The 25,474-nt window shown below is 42.9% G+C and overlaps 1 protein-coding gene across 1 annotated transcript in view; it reads right to left on the reverse strand.

Moving 5' to 3' along the window:
* Nucleotides 1–25,474, reverse strand: part of UNC5A (unc-5 netrin receptor A) — a 391,034-nt gene that overhangs the window by 278,980 nt on the left and 86,580 nt on the right. The window contains exon 3 of the mRNA XM_078653214.1: nucleotides 19,989–20,132. Coding sequence (XP_078509340.1) covers nucleotides 19,989–20,132 — 144 coding nt within the window. The remainder of the gene's footprint in view (nucleotides 1–19,988; nucleotides 20,133–25,474) is intronic.

Consider the following 25,474-nt stretch of genomic DNA (forward strand, 5'->3'; position numbering starts at 1 on the left):
CCCTAAGGTTTCAAGGCGCTGGGGCCCATCGGGAGACTTACCCCTAGATTCATCAAAGTCCCCTTTTGCGAGTCTGTAATAGCGATTATTAAGGAATCGCTATTACAGACTCGCAAAACGGGATTCATGTAAAAATTGCAATTTTTACTGCGATTCCTACAGCTTCCTTATTTGCGATTAGCTAATTGCTAATCGTAAATAAGGAATAACTCCCCATTCATCCCTATGGGCCTAAAGGCCCATAGGAATGAATGGGAAGACATATCAATGTGCGAATCGCTATTAGCGATTCGCATTTTGAGTTTGCGATTTTAAGGCAGCAGGAGTGTCCAAAGGACACCCTGTTGCACCCCTGAAATGACAATGGACGCTGGTGTTACGCACACACACGTCCCAAGGACATGTGTGTGTGTAACATACAACTTAGCAAAATACACTTAAGTGCATTTTTCTAAGTTTCCGCTATTTACCACGAGGTTTGACTTCGCGGTAAATAGCGGCCCAAAATTGCGAATTCGCAATTTTTAAATGTTTCATGAATTGCATTTAAGGAATCTCAAATAGAGATTCCTTAAATGCAATTCCTCGCACAATTGCGAATTCTATAATAGCGATTTTTGCATTTGGGATGATGAATCCCAAATGCAAAAATTGCGCTTGCAAAGGGCCAGAACCTCAGAATCTGGCCCTTTGTGAGCCGATTTTACAATGATGAATCTACCTGTAAGTGATCTATTGCCCAGAGTCACAAGGTACTGAGCTGAGCAGCCACCGGTGCTGGGGATCACACCATTAGTCCAGAGCTCCGGAGTCAGCTGCTCTGGCTGCTGTGCCACACCTCTTCCTTTGTGGAAAAAAAAGAAAGTCATGCAAAACAGAGGCTTGCGCTGGATTGTGTTACATTTCATTCCAGGAGGCGTTCCATGGGTAGAACATGGGAGCTCCCAGCATCCACCAATGGATTTAACGCAATCCCAGATTTACAAAAGTTTGTAAACGTGGAATTGTGTGAAATCGCTATACCTCCTAAAAGATAGCGTAACGAGGAGAAAAATCTTTCCTCTCCTCATTAGTTCCTCTTTCTATGTGTGCAGCACACAAGGGAAATGCCTCAAGAGATTGTCTCTGCACAGGAAAGTATTTTTTCCAACACAAAAACAATTCTCCTTGTACCGCTTGCACCATGGTGAGTTGGCTCTAGGCTGACTGAAGTGCACCAGCACTATGAGAGAGCAGAAGTGCGCCATACCTTAGAAAATATGGCATATTTCTGCTCCCTCCCTTTCACGCAACGCAGGAAGTTGCCTTGCTGCACTACGTTGCGTGAAAGGTTAGTAAATATGGCCCTTAGTGTCAGAATGCATTGGACGACGCCCAAAATAACATCACCTTCCATAGCAGGCATCGCAACCACTATGAACTGAGCCACTACTGATTGCCTATGGCAGCCCCATGGGCAGAAACCATTGCCTTCTCAGTCAAATGACTTTGAATGCTTACATTTAGGAGTATATGTACGTGGATTTGTATAGTGGGAACATAGCATGGATAATCTGGGGATCACGGTTCGATCCCCGGCACCGGTGGCAGATTAGCCCAGCACCATGTGACTCTGGGCAATAGCTCGCTTAATCTTCCCGACGGCCCCCAGCGCCTAGAGACCCTTAAGGGTGATTGTGCGCTTTACAAATGTGGGTTATTATTATTATTCATGAATAACAATGGGGGAATTTAAATTATGCTGGTGAAAGTCACAAAATTCACAAATTCCACATCAAGCAAAAATCGCCAAATGTCTTGATATTTCATATTATGTGATTTCACATCATTTTCACCCGACGGAGAAGCGTTTGTGTAGAAAGATCTTGCTGAGAAAAATGTTTTGCTTGCACCATTCTGTTGCCACTATCGGGCACGCTAAGTTTGCCCTCGCATGAAAAAATAGTCTTGCAAGACAGCGGAAACCGACATTCTTTCTATAATTCTGTTTAATGTTTGCACTTCCCAATTTAGTCGAGAGCTAAACAAACTGGGAGAGTACATTTTGTTCATGTTTATAGCAGAACACTTTACATGCAAATCGAAACTCACAGGTTCATAGTTATAACAAGCATAGGCAAAGCCAATAGGTCTCGCCTTTGTGATCTATTGTCTTTGATAGTGGGTTTTAGCAACGGCGCACAGCATCCACAATGCTGTGCAGTGTGGCTAAATTTTAAAAAAGCACAAGCCTTTGATGTGACTGCCTGCCTCAATTTGTATGCATACATCTACAAAATGATGTGGGCGCTTTTTTTTCATTTTAGTTAGTGATCCGAGTTGGATCGATAACTAAAAGGAAATACAATTGAAAAAGCATTGTTTTAGGTTGAACATGGCAAAGCATACACTGCTCTGCAAGGCATGATGTATTCAGGTATGGACTTGAATCTCCGCCCAAATTTTTCATCGGCTTGTGTCATTGTCCACTGTAAACTGTGGCTTATCATCATTCAGTAGGCTTAGTAGTCCCTCCTTAGTACCGCCCTGTGTCATTTTGTAACCTTCCATGAGGACACCCCCGTTACGTCTGTTGGTACTTAGTAGACTTTAATTACAGCCTCCGAGCACGGTTTTCCCAAATAGCTTTTGGGACACCTCTCTAACACTTAAAAAAATATATTTATAGCATGGATAACAAACGCATTTGCAATGCAATAGGTCTCACATTTGCTAGAGTTTCAGCTATTGGAATTGTAAATGACAATGCCTTTTATTTATATGTTTGTTTTAAAAACAACACGTAAATAAATGGCATTGTCAATTACAATGCCAATAGCTCAAACTCTCGTAAATGCGAGACCTATTGCATTGCAAATGCTTGTTTTAAAACAGGGACGGGGGGGAATGGAAGCAACAGGGTGTAGGGTGAGGGAAATGGTGAAGCAACACAGGGAGGGCAGTAAGCGAATGATGAAGCCACAGGAAGGGTACGGGAACACCAAAGCAAAACAGGAAGGGATGTGAAAGCAACAGAGGGGAAGGCTGGAAGGAAAGTAACAAAGGGGTTGGGAGAAAGCAGCAGGGAGGGCATTGGTGGAGGAAACAATGGGAAGAAGCCCAGAGATGACTGCAAAAGGGAAGGGGTGGGGAGAAGCTATCAGGGAAGAGAGAGTAACACTAAGTAACACTGAGTACAGGGGAAGAGATATACACTCGGGAGATGGCTCAAATACACATGCACTCCAATGGAGTGCTTCACATATAAAAATAAAGTAGTGCTTGAAAAGGAAGCAGAGCTGCCAGCAAATCAAAGAGACTGTAAAAAGACAATGCTCCATAGGAGGATTAAACACAATATTGACAAGCCTGGACACGAGTAAGAAGCAGGCAAATTTGAGTGACAAGAAAAGCCAACCAATGATAAGCAATGGGCAGGCTCCAAGCCCGTCTGTGTTCTTGGTAAGCCGTAATATACCTTGCAACAACAGCCAGCGCATTCGCTGTCTAGTGGGCTTGATCTAAAATCATTGGCATGAGGTGTACCCAAATGTGACTTCAATCAGATATTCCACTATAAATTAAGCAGAATTCAGCTATATGGTTTTAGTTTAACACTTTTATATTGCATGTGATGATGAATTAAACAAGCACTGGCAAAGCCAATAGGCCTCGCCTTTGAGACTATTGCCTCGGCCATTGCCTTTTGTTACTGCTGTACAACATGGGTATCGTCGACTTTGGCAATGATTTGTAGCCTTGCTGTATAGCAGCATGACCAAAAATAATGACGCAAATTAATTATGATGTATCCAACATTGATGCACGTTTAATTTTTAAAAGAGCATTAGCCCTAAATGCGTCAAAGTGCTTTTCAAAATTAGCTTTAGCCACACTGAAAAACATCCATGCAGCTGTACAGCATGGCTACAAAGCACTGTCAAAGCCAATAGCTCTCACATCTGAGATCTATTGGCAAAGATTTGCCAATAGGTCTCGGATCTGAGAGCTATGGCCTTTGACAATGTGAGAGCTATTGGTTTTGCCGATAGGTCTCCCCTATGTAAAACCTATTGGCCTTGTTGTCATGGAGTGGCATTGTGTGGGGTGGAGTGGCATTGCATGGAGTGGAGTATCACTGTGAGGAGTGGAGCAGAGTGGCACTGTGTAGCGTAGAGTTACATTGTGTGGCAATGTGAGGAGTGGAGTGGCATTGTGTGTAGAGGAATAGAGTGACAGAGCGGTATGGAGTGGCAGGGAGAGGAGTGGAAATATATGGCGTGAAGTGGAATTATGTGGCATGGAGTGGAATTGTGCGCCATGGAATTGAGTGGCCTTGAGTGGAGTGAAAGTATGTGGTGTGGAGAAGAATTATGTGGCTTGGAATTATATGGCGCAGAGTGGAACTATGTTGCATAGACTGGAATTATGTGGTATGGGGTTGTGTTGAGTGGCATGGAGTGGATTTATGTGGCATGGAATTGTGTTAAGTGGAGTGCAATTGTATCGCGTCAAGTGCAATTGTGTGGTGTGGAGTACAACTGTGGGAAGTTGAATTATACCTTATACAGTGGAATTATGCAGCGTGGTGTGGAATTAGAGAGCATGGTGTGGAATTATGTTGTGGAGAGTGGAATTATGTAATGTGGAGTGCAATTACACAACGTGGATTGGAATTACGTGGTGTGGCGTGGAATCGTGCAGCCTAGGGTTGAATTGTGTGCCATTGAATTGTGTTGGGTTGTGCGCGATGGAGTTGTGTCCCATGAAGTGGAATTATGTGGTGTGGATTGGAGTTATGTGGGATTGAGTAGAATTATGTGAGTGTGGAATTGTGTTGCATGGCATGGAATTATGTGGCATGAAGTTGAATTGTGAGACATGGAACAGTGTGGCGTGGAGTGCAATTGTCTGGTGTGGAGTGCAACTGTGTGACATGGAGTGCAACTGTGTGGCGTTGACCGTAATTGTGTGGGGATGTATTATGACGCATGGGGGGAATTATGCAGTACAGAATGGAATCATGTGACGTTAAGTTGTGTTGCGTGGAATTGTGTGGCGTGAAGGATATCAATTCTGTGGCAAGGACTACAATTGTTTGGAGATTAATTATTGGGCCTGGAGTGGAACTATGTGGATTGGTGTGGAATTAGGTGGCATGGGGTGGAATTTTGTAGTGTGGAGTAGAGGTATGTGGTGTGGAATTGTGCAGTGTGGAATTGAATGGTATGGAATTGTGTTCAGTTAAGTGGAATCTGGTGTCAGAGTAGTGTGGGATTGTGTGGTGTGGAGGGGAATTATGTGTACAGAGAGGAATTATGTGGTGAAGTGGCATTATGTGCCGTGGATTTTTGTGTAGTGTAGTGAAATTATGGACATGGAGTGCAGTAGACTTATATGGCATGCATTTATGTGCTGTGGAGTGGAATTAGGTGGCATGCCATGGAATTATTTGGCATGGAATTGTGCAGAATGGAATTGTATGGCGTGGAATGGAATTGTGAGATGTGGAATTGTGTGGCATGAATTGCAATTGTGTGACATAAAGTGCAATTATGTTGTGTGGAATGGAATTATGTGCTATGGTGTGAAATTATGTGGTGTGTTGGATGGAACTGTGTTGCATGAAGTGGAGTGGAATTACATGGTGTGGATAATTGTTTGGTCTGGAATTGTGTGTCATGGAATTGTGTGGTGCGGAATTGTGTGGCGTGAAATTGTGTTGATTGACTGGAGTGGAATATTGTGGCACCGAGTGTAGTAGAATTATGAGGCACAGAGGGGAACTGTGTGGAGTGGAATTGTGTGATGGGAATTTTAGTGTCATGATGTACAATTATGTGGTGTGGCATGGGATTATGTGTGCCTGCATTGGGCCATGGAATTGTGTGGCATGGAACTGTGTGGCACTGAGTGGAGTCGAATTATGTTGCATGGGGTGAAATTATGTGGCATGGAGTGGATTGGAAATATGTGGAGTGGAATTATGTGGTGTGAAGTGGAAATATGTGATATGGAGTTATGTGGCATGGACTTGAGTTATGTGGGTTGAATTGTACTGCATGGCATGGAATTTTGTGGCGTAGAGTACAATTTTGTGACTTGGCGTGCAATTGTGTCATCTGGAGTGCCATTGTGTCGAGTGGAATTATGTGGCTTGGAGTGGAATATGTGAAGTGGTGTGGGGAAATGTGGAGTGGCATGGAATTATGTGGCATGGTGTGGAGTGAAATGTGTTATGTAGATTAGAATTATGTGGAATGGAATTGTGTTGCGTGAAATATAATGCGTTGAGTAGAGTGGAATTTTGTGGCGTGGCTTGGAGTGGAAAATTGTGACATGGAGTGGAGTGAAATGATGTGGTGCGGAGTGGAATATATGGCATGGAGGGAAATTATGTGTAGTGGCACTATGTGGCATGGAGTGGAATTATGTGTAGTGGAGTGGGATTATATGGCATGGAGTACAATTGTGTGACGTGGAATACAATTGTGTCACCTGGAGTGCAACTGTGTGATGTGGAGTGCCATTGTGTGGACTGGAATTATGCGGCATTGAGTGGAATTATGTGACATGTTGTATGTGGTGCGGTGTGGAATTATGTGACATGGCATGGTATGGAATTAAGTGGCATGAACTTGTGTGGCCTTGTGTACAATTGTGTGGCGTGATTTGTGTTGCTTTGAGTGGAGTGGAATTATTTGGCGTGGATTAAAGTAGAACGGTATATAGTGGAGTGGAATATTGTGTCAGAGTGGAGTGAAATTATGTGGTGCAGAGTGGAATTATGTGGTGTGTCGAGTGGAATTATGTGGAGTGGAATTATATAGCATGGACTGGAGTGAAATTATGTGCCATAGAGTGGGATTATGTGGTCTGGAGTGGAATTGTGTGGCGTGGAATTATGAGCTATGGAGTTGTGAGATGTGGAATTGTGTGATGTGTAGTGAAATTGTATGAAGTGGAATTGTGTGGCATGGAAAGGTGTGGAGTGGAATTGTGCGCAGACCTAACAACAGAAAACAAAGAACACGGATGGTTTTGAAAACACTGAGAAAGCAACAGGAAGAACGTAAGGATGAAGGCAGTAAATAAAAGTAGTCAAATTAAACAGCAAGTGGTGAAAAGAAGAGTGTATGTATAGAAAGAAAACGTGCTTCTGGAGTCGTGAAAAGACTTGCATCATGGAAAAAGGATGTCTGAAGTTTGTAATAGTGACTGGAGGAACTATCTGGAGTTAATGTGTCCGTGATGGAATGTGGCTTTGACATGTAGGAAACATAGGCAATGACACCTGCTGTTTGAAATATGCTTGCATTCCTTAATTAAATGAAAGAAGGGTTCAAATAAAGGTATCCTGGCTATTACAAATGAGAAGAGAGGAATATAAAAATGTTTATGCATTCAAAATATCCACATTGTAAATAGCTGTGAAAGTACATTGTTTTATAAATAGGATATTATGTTGCAATTTGAGTCAAAGTGGCCGTGCAAGTAGATTTCTTACACTCGGGTAACAGTTGGAGGAGTGAGTCACACGGCCAGTTTAAAGTGTGCAGCGAATGTTTATAGTGAAGATGGGCAGGGGTGGGCAGAGGGGCATGGGGCAGCATCACGGAAATGTGGTGGGTGAAAGGGGGGGGGAATAGTACCCGAATAACAGCGTGAGCGGTGGAGGCACTGAAATTAAAATGTATTCATCTGTGCTCTGTGCATTGTGCCACACAAAGAAAAAGAAACGAGGACTGGCGTGTGCTGGCCAACCACAAAGTAGCAAAGATGAGTGGCAATACAGTCAACGAATGGTATGCAATGGGCGGGTGCAAGCCCCATGCTGTACACAATAGTGTTGAAGAGCCAGTGCATGCGCTGTCTAACCAAGACCTAAAAACAAAAGTGCAAGCACATTGCTCTTTGCCTAAATAATCTGCTTTTTTATGCATTTAATGCTTTACTAACACAAGACGTGCTGCTAAAAATAAGATACATAAAAGAAACACAGGAAAATAAATGCAAGAGGTTGTTGTATTGCTATATAAGGAGTGCTTATCAAGTTTAAAAGATTAGGTAAAAAATTGCACTCACCTCCCTTTTCTGTAGAAAATGTAACATGCGATTCTTTTATGCAATTTCCGATTCTTTTAAATAATGTCATGTGAAACACCAGTATTTACATTATGCTTTACGCAGAGGGCATCACTTGTGTTTCCATACCCATAAACCAGCACAAATTCTCCCACCCCTTAAATGCAATGAGGTCAGTGTCATGAGTAAAACTGAGGAAATTGTTGACACCTTGAAAGGTCAAATTTCCCAGCAGGTGACAGACAGCGCTTAATTTCCAAGTGCAGGGCTCCACAGATTTTCTTAGGAGCCCGTGGTGGTGCTGCCGATTGTGGGTTAGCCGAATACCACGGCTGCCTAGTGTTGACTGCACCCCATGTCTGTTTCTTCCACTACCTCACCCTGTCCATCTCAGAGGTTCATTTTCTTATTCACCTGTGATTTCTTTCCATGTCACTGTTTGACTATCTTTCTCTTCCCCTGTCTTCCTCCCTTTTCTAAATGTCTCTCTCTTGCTCTCAGTCAAAGTCTGATGATGAAACATAAGTCTGAGTTAACACAAAATGAGTGCAGATGCTCACCACAGACAACCATTGGCACAAATTAAGCACAGCTCGAGTCAGGAAGATAACATCCCATAAATGGATCAACCTGTAGGGTACGATGGGAAAATTCTGCAGTGTCATGGGAACTGAAGCAATGAATGTTCCTGGTCTGGACATGGAATGCTGGAAAGGCCTCATACTAGGGGTCACTTCCGGTTGCAACAAAAGCAACTGAGCCAGCCCACGCTACACATGGCCAAGCCATGTTGGGTTCTTCTTTGAAGCCCCAACAGACCCAGCTTGGCAAGAGCACAAATGACTCCCCTGGCTCTCTCTATTAGTAGGTATGTACAACTCCAGGCTGCCTTTTGAGGACATAGCCTTGCATTCAGGAGCGGCAGGAGCCCGAGTGGTTCTAGGCCATCCCTTGGTGCGTAAGCTCCACCACTTAGCCAGATAGTATTTGAAGTCCAGGGAAGCTGGGGGCAGAATCTGGGTTCTTTAGCAGAACTTTTGATTTTGGGACTTATTTCTGGAGAGAGTTGGGTGGCTGGGTGTAGATATTTCTTGATCCTCCTGCTCGAGCGCCATCTCATCCAGGCAGGCTGCGGCTCTCGGCTGCTGCAGCACAACATTCATGCTGTTATGTACTGAGTTCCTTGACAGTAATAGCATATTCATCCACGAGCAGCTCAGTGCTGTGTCCTTGAGTTTTGCATCGTTTGATGCACTTGGTGCAAACTTTCATGGTTTAAACTTGTGACAGGATAATTGTTCAGCAAAAGACAGTTGAGCTCAGGAGCTCTGCATATGGAGTTCTCGTCTCCCCTGGACCTTCTCAGGTCAGACCTAGCACCGGGCCATGCTGCCCCTGTTATTAAGCAGGTGAGTACTGGACTTTTCTCTAGCAGGGCCTTCCCTTGGGGCGTCAGTCCACTTGATGCGATCATGTCTCTGTCAAGAAAAGTCATCCACACTAAAGGCAACCTTGGCAGGGATAGCAGGAAGGCAGACTCTTGGGTCAGTGATGCACAGAAGGCTCTGTAATGACCCCTGCTGTCTCTCCTAGAGACATGCTGCTGGACAACTTTAGAGAGGTTTGACCAATCAATGTAAAAAAAACACTATATTCAGAGTAAAGTCCCAAAAAAGGACTCTGCCCAATTTGAAAACAGCATCAACTTGTCTGCACCCAGAGCTCAATCTCATACAGGATAAAAATGCGAGAACAATGGGTGATCCATAAAAAAATTAGCATTTATGGGGCTACCCACCTCCTTGAGAAAATAAGCAGAGGGGAACATGGGGTTGCCTTAAAGGGAGATAGGTGGGTAATAAAGTAGTCCAGTTGATTCCTTCTTTCTGTGCCTACTGAGAACGCCATCACTCACACCCTGCCCAAAGATAATTTGCGCTCCGGATTGGTCATCGGACCTGGATCTTTCCTGAGATGCTGGAATCCCCTGGCTGCTCCCAGCCTTCTCCATCAGACAAGTGCTCCCAACATCAACTTTCAATGGTGCCTCTTATGGTCTACTTTCACCCCAGATGTTTTACAACATTTTGTGAGTTCACTCTAGAACGTGGGTCAGAGATTAAGACAAGTGCTCCTAACAACAAGACTCTATTGTAACATGAATTCATTTTAGGAGATCTCATTTCAGAAAGTAATACATGGGCATTTGCACTGAGGTAAGCGTTGGTGGTGGCAGTAATCTGTGCAAATGCAGGGGGAAGTAAAAGTCCATGGATCAAATCACAATTCACTGACCAAAGTTCACTTAAGTACACAGTGAGCTGCAGGCCAATTTAAAAGTCTTTTCAGAGTTTCATGTTTCTGGATCATGAACGAGTAGAGTAGAAGAGAGTCGAGTGAGCAAAGCCTGTTGATTTTTCAGGGATCGTTCATCGAAATCCTCGTATCTCGTTTTACGAACCATGGCAGATTTAGGTAGGTCGTCCATAGATGTTTAGGCAGCTGGTAGCATAGGAAAGAACACTGCCTAAATCGTCTGTTGCCAGGCTATAGAGTGCATTGTGTATCGGGTACAAGGCTTGGAAGCCAGCTAATTCTTTGTTTAATGACAAAGGCAGGGATGGCCTTCATTTAGTGATGTGATAAGAGCACTTGAAGTTGAAGATTGCTCTTACTGTATGAAAAGTGAGCAATTCTTTGAGCGCTTCAGCCATTCCTCTTTGAGTCATCATAAAAAGAACACGCTTCAATACCTGAACACACCATTGTATTCCTTGTAGAAAACCTATGTAAGGAGCTAATTTCATCTCCTCTCCTCTAAAATAAGCAGTAGCGTAGCAAGGATTTCATGGGCCCTGGTGCAAGCAAGGAAAATGGCCCCTCTGACCGCTGTTGGGGTATTAAAATACAGCATTATCAGGGTTCAGTAGGCCCCTGTCGCACTGTACCAGCTGCACCAATGGTAGCTACGCCCCTACAAATGAGAAAGCTAAGGATGACACTAGCTCACCCATACACCCAATGTACAGAAGCAGTGCAGCCATGGAGCTCCATATCAAAATATTGATTTTTTCAGATCGACCCAGGGGCGTAGCCTCTCTTGGTTCTGCAAGCGCAGTGCACTGGGGCCCTGAGCCTGAGAGGCCCATCAACCCTGATTATTGCTATATTTTACAACTCCAACAGCAGCCTGGGGTACATTTTCTTCTTTGCACTAGGGCCCATGAGACACAGACTACACTACCACGTCGATCTAAAAACATATTGAATCCAGAATATTGGCTACCACTAATCACCAACTATATCGTGGGAGGTATGGATACATTATTCTTAACTCCACATCAACGCACCTTGACAATATTTTCTGGTTCTGGCTGAACATGGCTGGTCCTGCTTTAGCGCTGCCGGCGCCCGGTGCGAGAATCATTTTCGGCGACCCCACACTCCAAGACCGCCTCCTCGGATTCTCTCACTACCACCGGGCATAAGTGCCCCTCAGCTCTCTGAGCATAAGTTATTGCTAAACACAGTGCCTCCCCCTGAGTTTGGCGCCCCCTCCACAGGTCAGCACTCAGTGCGGACGCACCAGTCGCACTGCCCTAAAGCCGGCCCTGTCTGTGGTTATAAACTTGATGTAGGTTAGTTTAATACCTCAGACGGTGGTTTCTCGTTAAAGCCTTCTGGTTGCACACACGTCAGTGGCAGCGCTCTGGCTGCCTCCACCTTCTCTGGCTCCCATTTACTCTCTTCCCTGTTTTTCTTCCCTATCCAGCCCTCGCCGGCTCTCTCTCTTCAATGTATGTTATTTGTCTCTCTCTCTTTAATGTATATTCTTTCTTTCTCTCTCTTTAATGGATATTCTTTGCCTCTCTCTCTCTCCTTAATGTAAATTCTTCGTCTCTCTCTCTCTTTAATGTATGGTATTTGTCTCTCTCTAATGTATATTCTTTCTTTCTCTCTTTAATATATATTCTTTGCCAATCTCTCTTTAATGTCAATTCTTCGTCTCTCTCTCTCTTTAATGTATATTCTTTGTCCCTCTCTCTCTTTAATGTATATTTTTTGCCTCCCGCTTCCTCTTCCAATCCGTTCTCTATCATTCTCCTCTCTCTCTGTTTCGTTCTCTACTATTTCTACTTCCTACCTTCCCGTGACACTCGACTCCCTGCCCCCAGCTCCTCCAGCCACAAAAGACCCTGAACACACTTTTCGGCTTAGATTAGCTCCAAATCTAATGTATAAATAACACGGGGCCCTGTTGACACATATGAGCGCGCGCCGGTAATGCGAGCTGGCAGGAGCCGGGCCCGGGGCGGCCCCTCCCCGTCGGCTGCTCGCTGTACCAGAGCCCCCGGCTCCGCGCGCGCGGGGAGGCCTCGCCGCCATTAGCCTCTGCCAGGCTCTGGCTGCTGGTGCGGGGCCCGCGGAGGAGACACGGTGCCCCACCTCATTACCCCTGGCACAGCTTCACCGAGGCAGGCTGCCCTTGTGAGCACCAGCTCCTGCCGCTCCCAGGCAGGGGGCCTGCCTGGCACCGGCGCCCGGGCCTAATGCGGCGCTTCGGCACGGACAAGGGAGCATGGTCGCTGAATTATTGGTCGAGCCCGGGTCAGACAAGTGGCTCCATGGAGGACATGCGTCCCCCGCAGCCCTCTGGGATACAATTGCCCAAGCGACCAATTTCAAGAGCAAATATCTCCGACGTGATCTTACACCCGGGAGACCTGGCCAGCCAAGCATGTTTTGTCCCATCATATTCATTATTAGTTCACTTCTAACTCTCTACCATCCCTCTGTTCTCTAAATCATAAACGCCAACTTTCTTCTTTTCCTTTCCTCTTATGACACTCTACATTCACCTTCCTCTTTATTCTTTTTTAACTGTGTTTCCTTTATCGCTCTCCCTTTCTTTTATTCGGAATGCATACATCCAAACTTAAATGCGTAAATAATTGTTCTCTAACTCATAAACTCCATTCTTCTTTTCCTTTCCTCTTGTGACACTCTGCATTCACCTTCCTCTTTTTTAACTGTGTTTCTCCTCTTTCCTTTATCGCTCTCCCTTTCTTTTATCTGGAATGCTTACATCTAAATTTAAATCTAATTGCTTAAATATTAATTATTAATTAAATTATGAATTCTTAAATCTAAATCTTAAACCTTAAATCTAAGCTTATTACTGTTCATGCTTGCAGTTTTCCAATTGTTGCCTTCTTATTCCCTCACTCACTTTTCCTCTACTGCTCATCTCCCTCGTTTCCTCGAAAATTATCCTCACCATTCTCTATCATTACAAAATCGCTAGCCGGCCACACTAATGGTACAAGTACGTCAAACAAATGCCGGAAGCATATTATATAACATGATGTACTATACCACACCATAAAATACTATCTTAGTATACCATAGCAGTTCCAATCAGTTATCCCTTTTAAAAATATAATCAAATACCTGATTACCAGCATACTGTCGGCAGGCTGGACTCCCAAATCCGTAGAAGTATCTAAAGTGTGATCCATTATCAGAAATGGGGAAGGGTTTATAATGGTTATTTCATACCTACTCCCACCCAGAACAAGGGTGACAAAAGACACCACTGATGATTCATTATAGAGTGGCTCTATGCCGTTCTCTTTTATTTGACTAAAACCACAGCACTGTTTTCAGCATTTGTGTCTCCAGGGGTGGCTCCTCCACTAAGGCGGAGGAGCGTCGCCCCACTGAGGAGGATGAAAAAGGAAAAAAAAATGAGAACTCATTGTTATTATCATTTTATTTTTCCCCCTGCTCAGCTGGATAGGGGTGGGGCTGCTCTGCTCACAGAGCAGGACAGGGTAGGCGTGGTTTGCCCACTCCAAGTGTGCAGAACCCTTTGGCCGGATGTCTCGGGGTGGCCAAACCGTCATGCGCACTTTGTATGTTCTACATGCAGGCTGCATTACAGCCTGCATGGAGAACATGCCCAGCCTCCCATTCTCTGGCTAAGCGCCAAAACACAGCGCTCAGAGCAATAACAACGCTGCATTGCAGCATTGTGATTGGCTATCGGGAGGCTGGGAGCCCGGTGCATCCTGCTTTCTACTTCCTGCCCTGGAAGCGGGAAAGAGGACTGAGAGAATGCGACAGCAGGCGGCAGTGGCAGACAGGTAAGTGTGTATTTTCATTTTAATTTAATTCCCTCCTCCCCCCGCTTGTGTGACCTGCCTCCACCGCCTTCAAATAGCAGCTGCCACTGTGTGTCACTATTCCCCAGGGGGAAAATAAATGCACCTCTTCGTAATGGCCCACTTGTCCGATCAGTTTACGTCCCCCAGTTTGAAGCTTTGTGGTATAAATACATTTCTTGGCAATTGCACAACGACAACTTACTGAGGCGAAGGTAAACAAGTTTTTCCCTTGGATCACACTTTTGAAAAAGTTGGGATAAATACTGGGATCCATATCCAGGTCTTTCAGCTCCGAGGCGGGCCGTCCTTCCACTGACCCTTCCCCCGCCCATCTTCTCCCCAAGGATTCACCAGTGGTAAATAATCCACAGTCTTTGACACTCAAAGCCCCTTGGAAGTTCATGGCCACACATGCAATATCTGCTGACTCAGCAGTCGTTAATGATGTTCTGTAAAACACACTGTAATTCCAGACTGACAGAGTATCAATATTTCTCCAAAGAAGACTTTATGGCTATGATAATAGCTTGTTTTTTTTTTAAATAGTGCTTGCTGCCGCAGTGTTGATGTTTCATAGCAGTGTAATACATTTCAGCAGCAAATGTTCACCTGACATCAACACCTTCCCTTTCTTCGTCAGTAAGTGCTTTCAACATTAAATATATTCGGTTCTTGCACCTGGGCCTTCGGGTAAATTAGATAAAAGCCTCTGCCGGCGTGGAATTGTCTCCTATCTCCAACTAGTGTTCCTTTCCACCCTCAGAAGATTACTTCATCATGACTGAAGTTACTATCATTATTCAGAGGGGTGGCATTTTTAAGCACAAAATCTGAGAAATCTCTTAACTAAATTGTGCTATAAATTATTCATATTCAATGCTGAGTGCTGCATCAAAGCCTGCTAAGTACATACCAAACAGTTGCTTCATTCTGATTTGGGTGCACACTTGTTTATCTCCGAACAAATAAACAGACCACAACGAAATTCTTTTTTTGCTGTTCAGTGTTTCAGACAGGTCAAACCAGGATTCTTAAAGTGAATGGTCATAGGCACTTTGTTAGCCCTGGCGTGGGTACCTTGCTCACTTGGCCACTGGATTCAAGCTAGCCTGGCTGATGAGAGGTGTTACCTTAAAACTGGTCCCAGGATGCTTGTTTCCGGTCCAGGGAAGAGATGGCTTCGCATCTCGGTCTGGACTGTTCCCATGAGGAGCAGGGTCAAAACTGATATTAATATGTCTGCGTCTGAACTGGGGGTGGCGAAGTGAGCAAAGGAACGATGATGGATTCATTCCAGATTTAATAGGGATGGGGGGTGAGTGCCTGAAAAATGTCAGCACTCCGTCCATCATCCTATTGTGTTTACTTTGTTAGCATTGACCAGCTTTACATGTCTCTAATCAATATTAGTGTCCTTCCCACCCACCCCAAGGACCCATGCATACAAGGTACCACCTATGTTCACACTAGCGGTGGGAAAATGTCATTTTTTTTCTTTGCATGATGTGCGCAGTTTTTTACAAAAAATTGAGCGCCTTTGCTGGTTGTTTGAATAAAAACTACGCAAGGGCATAGGTTGCGTACAAAAATCACAAAATACTGGCGGGAGACTGGTTTGAGGTGAAAATGTCTTGCTGTCACAACGCATCTATTACAAATTTCCAGTGAGACACTTGGCGATCAAACCAGTCTCACAGGAATAGATTACACGAAAAAGCATAATCGGGGGAATATAAAATGCGAAATGTGTGAAACATTCAAGAATTATCCAAGATTTTGATGAAGTACAAAAAGAGGGACTAGTGAAGGTGTGGCGGCCAGGAAGAGAATCTTTATAGCAAACAAACCATATCCATCACCATTGACTTTACTCAAGCCGAGGTCTTTAACCCCTTCCAGGCTGATGACGAGCTCAGCTCGTCATGAGCGTAACCTGCCGTGCGCTCATGACGAGTTGAGCTCGCCATGTAACGCGGTATTTTTAAAATTGCCGCGCACAGCGGGAAAAGCCACCGCAGCGATGCGGTTAAACTGTGGGACGCACTCCCGGAGAGGGGAGGAGGGGGTGGGGGGCGTCCGTGACTGCATTCCCAGGGGGGAGCAAACGCAAGTACTGGTAAATGAATATGGCCTGGAAGCTCAACCTTGTTTGCTTGGCGCATTTCCAGGCTTTCTTCATTTATATGCAGTAGGTGAAATAGATTCAAAGTGTGGAACTGTGATCCTGAGTGCCCTGGGGGCACAGTCAGTGAGAAGGTGAGAGGCGTGGTGGAGTCAAAGATGTGGCTAAAAAGAACAAAATATTCAATAACTTTTTTTGCACCATCAGCAAACTGCATATAAAAGAAAAAGCACACACACTGTAAATGAAAAATAAATGCAAGTTAAACTCATCAGTGAAAAATGTCCTCTTTTACATTACGAAAAGTGACTCAAGTATTTATAGTGCTACAATGTCCCAGCCTGTGGCAAAAAGCACTGTGCATATGTAAACCATTTATATGATTTTTGATTTATAAAGCGCACAGTTACCCGAAGATTTCGTCGCACTAAAATGAGGATCAAACACGGAAACAAATAGGTGAATAGTGATGTGACTGAGGAAGACTTAGGATTGAAACAAAAGGGTTTTTAGTGACTTCCGAAATATTAAAAGTTAGCTTCACTATGGATTACAAGAGGGAGGTTGTTCCAAGCTTGTGCCGTTACAATATAATATACATTTCTATGTATATATCTTAGTAATAATCACAGTATACTTAGAAGCATTTTTATTGGTGACCATGAAAAGGACGTACACCAGAACTAAACTGGTAACACCCTTAAATTACCGCTGAAGAAGAATAAGTCTTTGTCTTCATTGAGCTACAAGTCACTTCATCAGTTAAAGCATGTACTAGCTCTCAAGCAGCCTTAATGTGTGTTGCTTAACCAATTGCACAGGGTCGAGCGATATAAGGGGCCAACGAAACTCAAGGCACTGGATTTATGTGGTAGGATAGGACCAAATCGTGTGTCTGGGTTGACTTAATTATGCAGCAAGAAAAGGCAAATTATGCTGCGTAACGCGGCATATTTTGTGATAGTATTACTTCATTATTTTGTCATTTTTACATTTATTAACACTATCTGGCATGGTTTTCACCTCATTAGTACCGATGTAACACCCAAATATAGCAATAAGCAAGAAAAAGGTTGCCAGTTAACTTTGAGACTGTACTGTTCTGCAACATGTCACTGTGTTTTGTAACTTTTGATCCATTTGAGCTAGACTCTACTTTGCAGCAGTTGATGGGTTATGTGGCAAATATGCTAAATCCATCATTATGCAGAAAAGACAGTGGCTGCAAAATTGCATAATCTAGTGGCCTTGACTAAACCTCAGTTATTGCTTTTTTGCTATCCTTCCTCGCCTGCCTGAGGGTTCGAGCACACTGGCTGTGCCAGTGTTGCTTTGGGCCTCGGACCAATGGTCCAGCGGAAGTAAAAACGGAAGCAAACGAGGCACTTTAGTTTTGGCATCAGAGAAATGCCTGCGGCAGAGAGGGGGCAAGATGGAAGCTCATGTTTTTAACAAAGGGCAGAAAAAACTGCCCACTTCGCATGGCAGTGGGTATTATTAATGAAGCAGGGAACAGCAGCTCTGGGTCCAAAGGCCCGAGGGACCTAATGGATCACAATTATGACTGTCTTTCTCTATAAAATGGTATGGGGGTTAATTTTCCTTGGTAGCATTAGGGGCAAGAGAACCTTGTCGCGTAGTTCCTAAAACTACATATGATCTGCGCGATTGTAGGTCGTATAAACGAAGGGATTGGTGTCTAGACTGATTCCGGACACCCCCACAGGGTATGTCAGCCCACAGTGCCATTACAAGCCCCTAAACTTACCATGGAGCGAACAGTTTCTGGCAATGATTGAACATGACAACCCTTGACCCTTCAGTGATCCTGGAAGCAGAACAGTACTTTTTGCACAGTTAGTCTCAGAAAGATTCACAGATTAAACGTTGGGGACGTTTTCAATAAGTATTTATTGAACCAGTGTCATTCTAGTGTAAAACATGTTTGCTGCGACAATCATTAGACAGAAGCAAATGGAAGAGATTACAAGCACCAACAGAGTAAATAAAAGGTAGAATTCTACCATGGCGCTCAAACAGTGAAAATATGCAGGCATATAAATATGACTGTAATCAAGCGTACTCCTACTATGCAGACCCCACCTAAGTGTACCTAGCATGTATGCGAAGCCAAGAATCCCCTAGAAAAAAGCCAATCCCATTACCTGATGGGAGAGAATGAAGGACCCCGTCTTGGTCACGAGTTGGACACCCCACAAGGGATGTCAGACCGCTGTGTGTTGAAGATTCAGCGTGCCGGGACCTCAGTGTCTTGTGTCAGCGTGGAAGTGTCTCCTCTAGTTATCTAGTGAAGTTACACTTCTTTTATATCACAGGGATAGCCTTGGGATTCCTACCACAATCGATGTGTTGTAAGTATGATTATGAAAATGAGCCTAAATCAATAATTGCAATTATGCAAAGTAGTTCTGTCACCCTAGGATGAAGATAGCCATGACTTTCGTAAAGAGTATGTTAATCCTGTTATGAACGTCATGTGCAGGGGGTTTTACCAAGAATCCTCATACATAATAAATGAGGCTAGTTTCAAGGAAACCAAAAGACATTTATTTAGCACATAACTGGGTAAAGGGTCAGTGCTAGAACCGTTATGCAGAGCAAGGTAGGACAAATATAGGCTAAAGGTTGCTTTGCTACTTGGACCTAGGTTGAGGAACATAACACCTTTGCTGCAAAAGGGGGGGAAGCACGTGGGACATCCTTTTTTTTCTAAAAGTGAGGAGATATCGCCTAATGGTGAGAGCTATTAAATTTGGAACTGAGGAACCCGGTTCAGCTCCCAGCATCAGTTCAACGTTCTGTGATTCTGGACCAATGACAGAAAAATGAATCTGACTGTGTGTAATTTAACTGGTGCTCATGTAAAGTGTACATAATATTGTGGATAATCCAAGGTTAATGTCCCTGCGCAGTCACCCACAAAGTCACTTATCCATCTGACACACACGTTTCATTTAACACTGAAGGGTAGTGGGTTACAAGGATTAAAAAACACCTTCTAAACAAAAAACACAAATACTAAAAAGAAAATTCTGTTATTAACTTATATTTTTAACATTATGGAGAGCTCATTCAACATTTAGGACAGTATGTCATATAACATTGTATAGGGTCGGACACTATCACCTAGTATGAAAACATATAACAGACATAAATGAAACAAGGGGATTTCAAGTTATATATAAGACCTGGAGATGCTGCCGTACAACTGCAAAACATGAGCTGGCATCTTCAGCGTCTATGTTAAAATGTCTATATAATTTGGAATATTTTAGCTTGATTTATATCTGTCATATGATCTTTTTATACTAAGTGAAGTCTGAACCTATACAATGTAATATATGACATATTGTTCGAAATTGCTAATGAAATGTCTCTAATGATAAAAATATAAGTTAACAACAGAATTCTTTTTTGTATTTATGTTTTTTGTTTAGAATTTTTTTTTATTCTTACTCCCCACTACCCACTCATGTAACATGTTCCATTGCCCTTGAGCTGAGTCTGTACTATATAAAACTCCAATAAACAAAAGGTATAGAGAGCTTCTTTCAAAATAAATACGTGACAAGGTATAGTGGGGGAAGGGGTGACACTACTCAGATCCTACTCACATGCAATGCGGATGTAGGCCTTCTGGCTCTTCGTTGTCCCTGAGGAGCTCCAGGCCACACATTGGCACCAGTACTCTTCTAGCCCAAAGATCTTTTCCACCTGCTGCCGCGAGATTTCAATTCTTACCGACATCACCGGCAAACCTACAAGGAAGTGAAAGGAGATAATTGCGAAAAGGCTCAAATGATATTATTTTGCAAAATTATTTCCATAAAACAACATTTCATGTTATCAATAGGTCTTAAAACAAGCCTACTATTACATAGCCCCAGTGATTATCATCAATTTGATATAATAAAATATGGACCAATAATACAGTTTAGCAAGAGCATTATGCTTATAATGAAAGTTTATTGTCATCATCATATTTTTGTCAGATGCATTGATTTTCCACAATACATAAATATGCATAAAATAATACAGTAAACAGAATCAGTAGTATCACAACTCCATACCAAAAAGTACAAGTGTATATCCATAAAACTATATATAAAAAAGCACAACAATGAATTGCTTACAAAAAACCTGTATAGGACAAATTATAAAACCAATGGATCGTGCGCCTTAGATTAGCTGCTGGAACTTTCTTCTTGGCAACCAATCCTGTAGATAAAGTTTGCAATTCATAACTAGCATCCATTTTTTACACATGAATAAAGTGTCTTTCTTAATCTTACATTCTGCAACTCAAATCAGGTTCTACCCAAAAATGACCGAACCTTGATAAAAAAGGACAGGTCAAGATAAAGTTAATTTCACCTTGACAATGGTTCATGTCGCACCTCCGCCGCCTAGAATTTGACCGTCTTGATGTAAAACCAGTCAAAGGTAAAACACCAGGATAGAAATTAGCATAACGTTTCTTATTTTTGACAATGCCATCTGGTAGAGATATTTCTCTCTTCGCGCACAAACATTTTATGACAAAGAGTTGAAGATCCCATAGAAAAATTACAAATTATGATCTCCCCTACAACTATCTCATTAAGATACATTTCTGTTTAATCATAGACGTATTATATTCAAGTGTCATTATCATATAGCCAGTCAACAATTTATTCAAGGCTACATTCAGATGTGATCTGTGGATATGTGCAAGCCGATGGAGCTTGAATGCCCCCTTAAAATTTCAAAGATCTTTCAGAAATTTGTGATTTAATAGATCATTTTGAGTGGGCCACAATTGTGTCATAAACAAAAGTGGCTTAACTCAAAAGCTCCCCTTTGCAAATGGTCAATCCCAGTTTAGACGTTAAGGGTCCCAGATCAATAATACAGATATTAAATGAAGTTAGAGCCAAGTGTCTACCCTGGCTGACACCCTTTCCAATTGGGAAAGGATCAGCCATTTCCCCATTAGGGCCATAATGTACCGTGGTTGTATTCCCTACATCTAAACATTTTCAGGCAAATATCTCTTATCTTTGAACAAAAAGGTAGAAAAAGTGTATTTGATCCTTACATTGGTTTACGTTGCACATATATAGACTACAGTTTGAAGAAGCCCATCTTGCTGTAAACCCAACCAAAGCTGAAAAAAATTGTTTAAAAAAACCTCTTTTCTGACAATGTCATCTTTCATAGATATTTCTCTCTAACAGACCATCATTGCAGTCCCCACATACAAAAGTGAGACTGCCTCAGTTAAACCACATTTATTGGCAATTCCATGTTGGTGTCACTCTCTCGCATCACTTCCAGGGTTTACATATGTAATTGAATGGAGAGCTAATCCATATGAATCTTTGTCTTTTTACACACCCTCAAAGAGTCTTTACAACTGTTTCTTCCATATTTTACAAAAGAAGGACTTTAGCCAATAGCGTATCAGTGCTTTGTATAGTGTACATTTTCCACCATATTATTCATGATTTCACACTTTGGGGAATTTCTTTTATCCACACGTTGAGGTAAAAGACCGAAAGGGATGTGGTAACAGATTATTGGTGTCAGAATATGTCCTAAATATCTCGCGCTAACTAAGACCCTATTGGTGCTACTAATAGGAAATCTATACCACAGTGACTGCTATTATTATAAAAGTAATGTTACGGATTCCATATTTATGTCAGATATTTCTGTTTACAATATTTTGGCATACAACTCTTATGTGTGATCTGTACCGGAGCTCCTCCCGGGAAACAACCTTTACAACGCAACCTTTACACTGCACTACCATTACAACAAAACTTTTACAACGCAAGATCCATTACATAGCATGCCATTACAACGCAACCATTACAACGCATGACACTACAATGCATACCATTACAATGCATGTCATTACAACGCAGTCATTACAACGCATACCATTACAACGCATACCATTACCATCCAACACTTACCGTACTGTTGCACCCCCTGGAGTTAGAATAGTAATTTTTACCCCTACACTATCCAACACTTACCCTACTGTTGCACCCCCTGGAGTTAGAATAGTCATTTTTACCACTACACTATCCAATACTTACCATACATGCAATGTAATGTTATGCGTTGTAATGGTATGCGTTGTAAAGGGAGTATGCGTTGTAATGGAATGCGTTGTAAAGGTCATTTTTAAAAATTAGTTGTAATGGTATGCGTTGTAATGAAATGAGTTGTAATGGATGTTGCGTTGTAAAAAATGCGTGGTAAAGGCGTGCGTTGTAAAAGTATGCGTTGTAACGTCATACAACCCTCCTCCCTCTCAACCGTGCCCCCCCTTTCGGTATGCAGTAGCGGCCCGTGGTGGGAGTGCTGCCGGGTGCTGACGTGGGGCGGGGGAGGGTTAGGGTGGGGGGTAGTGAGATCGCCAAATGCGAACCAGCGCGCGCAACGCAATTCATTTTATTTATTTGTTTGTGTACTTACCTCTGTGCGGCCGTATTCTGCCGTTTACTACCCCCCACCCTGCCCCAACCTGCCCCACGTCAGCCCCCGGCAGCACTCCCACCACGGGCCGTTACTCGGGATTGGTGGTTTCTAGGGGGCCTTTCCACGCCCCAGTTTCTCGCATCTCTTTTTCATGCTCCACTCCGGAAGCCTTGCTAGTTTCTTGTCTTGGCCCAAATCCCGGCAGCCTCTTCGCGGCTATGATTTGCTGGTTCCCCTCTGTAAAAGCTGCGGGCTCGTCCTTCGTGTCACTGCGATGTCTTTGTGCTCCCGCCCCAGGCCCTGACTACGCTTCAGTGACCAGGCCTGGGATGCCCTGGTCGCGGTGACCGTGGGGAGGCTGATCCGGCGGGGTACAGCGGGGTCTTCACGACTGTTTGGGTAGGATTAGGCATCAAGCTGCGGAGACCCATTTGCTTATTGTGAGAAATGGGGGGTTGTTCTCTTAGAGATGGGTTGGTCTGGTCAGGGTCCTGGGACCTCTTTGTGCTCATGTCCCCCCACGAACCCATCCATCCCTGACTCCCCACCCCTCCCCTGACGCTCGGTTTAGTCATTCAAAGCAAATCTGAGGTCGTTTGGGATCTAAACTGTTAAAATGTGCAATGTTTACACGCTAGAGTGCATCATGCCCAGGAGCAAACCGGAAAAAAAGAGAAAAAGAGGAGCTGGAACATTGTCAGGGTAGGAAGGAAGGTGGAGGGGGTTGTTGAACTAGATAGATAGATAGATAGATAGATAGATAGATAGATAGATAGATAGATAGATAGATAGATAGATAGATAGATAGATAGATAAGCGACACAGGGGAGGAAGAAGTGGGAGAGAAAAACTGTGAAAGTGTGACAGAGTGAGAGACAGAGAAATATAATATTTGCGTGTGGGGAGAGAGAGACGGAGAAAGAATGAGTGTTTATTAAGTGTTAATAAACACGTGTTATTGCTCGTTTCCATTCGTGCTGCCCATGGTCGTCTTATACTAATTGATTACATTTCTATGCCTTGTCCTGTAATATTGGCAATGTGGATTTCATGAAAGCTTATTGATTAATTCCCTAGGTTACTGCCTAAAATAAATGGAAATTGTGAATCACACTGAGAACATAGAAGATATCTTCTAAGGTGGGTGACCTACATTGCCAACGTTTTAAACGAGCCTCTGACTGGCATGAAAATAGACATACTAACAATGTAGAGCTTTAAGTATATACTGCAATAGAATTAGCTATATCATGAAAATATATACCATTTTTTTAGGGTAGTACCCTTAAGACAAGCATCTAATACTATCAAGAATGAAGATGGAGAGATAGGAATAATTTCTGAGGAACATACCCTTCAAAATCGTAAGGTAGAGAAATATTTATATTGATTATACACTTTACTTTGTGGATAATGTAGATAAGATCTCTATGAAGTATATGTGTTTGTAGGCAAGGGCGGGATTGAACAGTGCCCTTACATGTACTTTCACTTGATATAATTCTAGGTGTACTTTACACTATAAACACATTTGGCGAAATAATTGGAAAGAGACTTTCCGATATACCAATAAGAGAGTAAACATCTTTGAATCTGGATCAAGCCCGCATATAAATTACTCATATTGAGGGTACCAACTCGTGTCCTAATCGTGATACTGTGATTTGGAAGATCAAGACGCCTGACTACACTTATTGCGGTAGGGGAAACTTGTGTTTCCTATTCTTTTCCTTTTTTGCGATTTGCATGTGTCTCATTATGTAATCATGACAAATTGATGTGGAGGGGGTTGCTGCTCTTTCTATGTGGCCAGGGCCGGCTCTGGTTGTGGCTGGGACCAAGAGAGGTCCTATAGAGGTGGACTTCGTGCAATAGGTTCTAAGCACTGTCCTGAATTGGTTCAAAACCAAAAATCACAAATAAAAGGGTCCCCTAGGATCATGTGGTCATACAAATATTACTGATATTAGCAGTTTATAAAGCTGGTCTAGATATGCTAACATGTGGTGCAGAGTTGTATTTGCAGGTCTATGTTTAGACTTGGACAACCGGAATAAGAATGACGCTGTTTCCGCTAATTAAATGCAGAAACTCTTGTCGATTAGTGTTTTAATAACTAATTTTTAACATGTGATCTAAAGAATGGATATGTATTTATATTTTTCTCCACTTTCGCTTTTCGCTAAATTGTCTCTGGACAATGTGAATGTATACAATAATAATGTCAATGTATTCAATTGTGGAACACTAATACCCAAAGAAAGGGAGAAAATAATGTGTTGATATCTGTTGCAACTTTTATGTGAACAAGATGTTTTTAAATTGGGTATTGTCGTTGGTATATGTTATGTTTATTATTATTCTTTATGTCTTTGTATAATGTTTCACGAGTGTGTTAATTTGAAGTAATTCACTGGGGTCTTTTGTATGTTTTATTCTCTGATTTACAGCCCTGAAGAAGTTCCGCTTGACGGAACGAAACGCGTTGGCTGGCATTTCAATTGGATCAATAAAGGAATCTTGAACTTTTTTGCATTTACGGATACAGCGTCTTTTGATTTGAAACACTTACTGCTCCTAGACTTTACTAACCATACATGGTGGAGATTGAAAATTTGTTGGCGGTGCT

This window comes from Lissotriton helveticus, chromosome 7 (assembly GCF_964261635.1).
Source record: "Lissotriton helveticus chromosome 7, aLisHel1.1, whole genome shotgun sequence".
NCBI classification, from domain to species: Eukaryota; Metazoa; Chordata; class Amphibia; order Caudata; family Salamandridae; genus Lissotriton; species Lissotriton helveticus.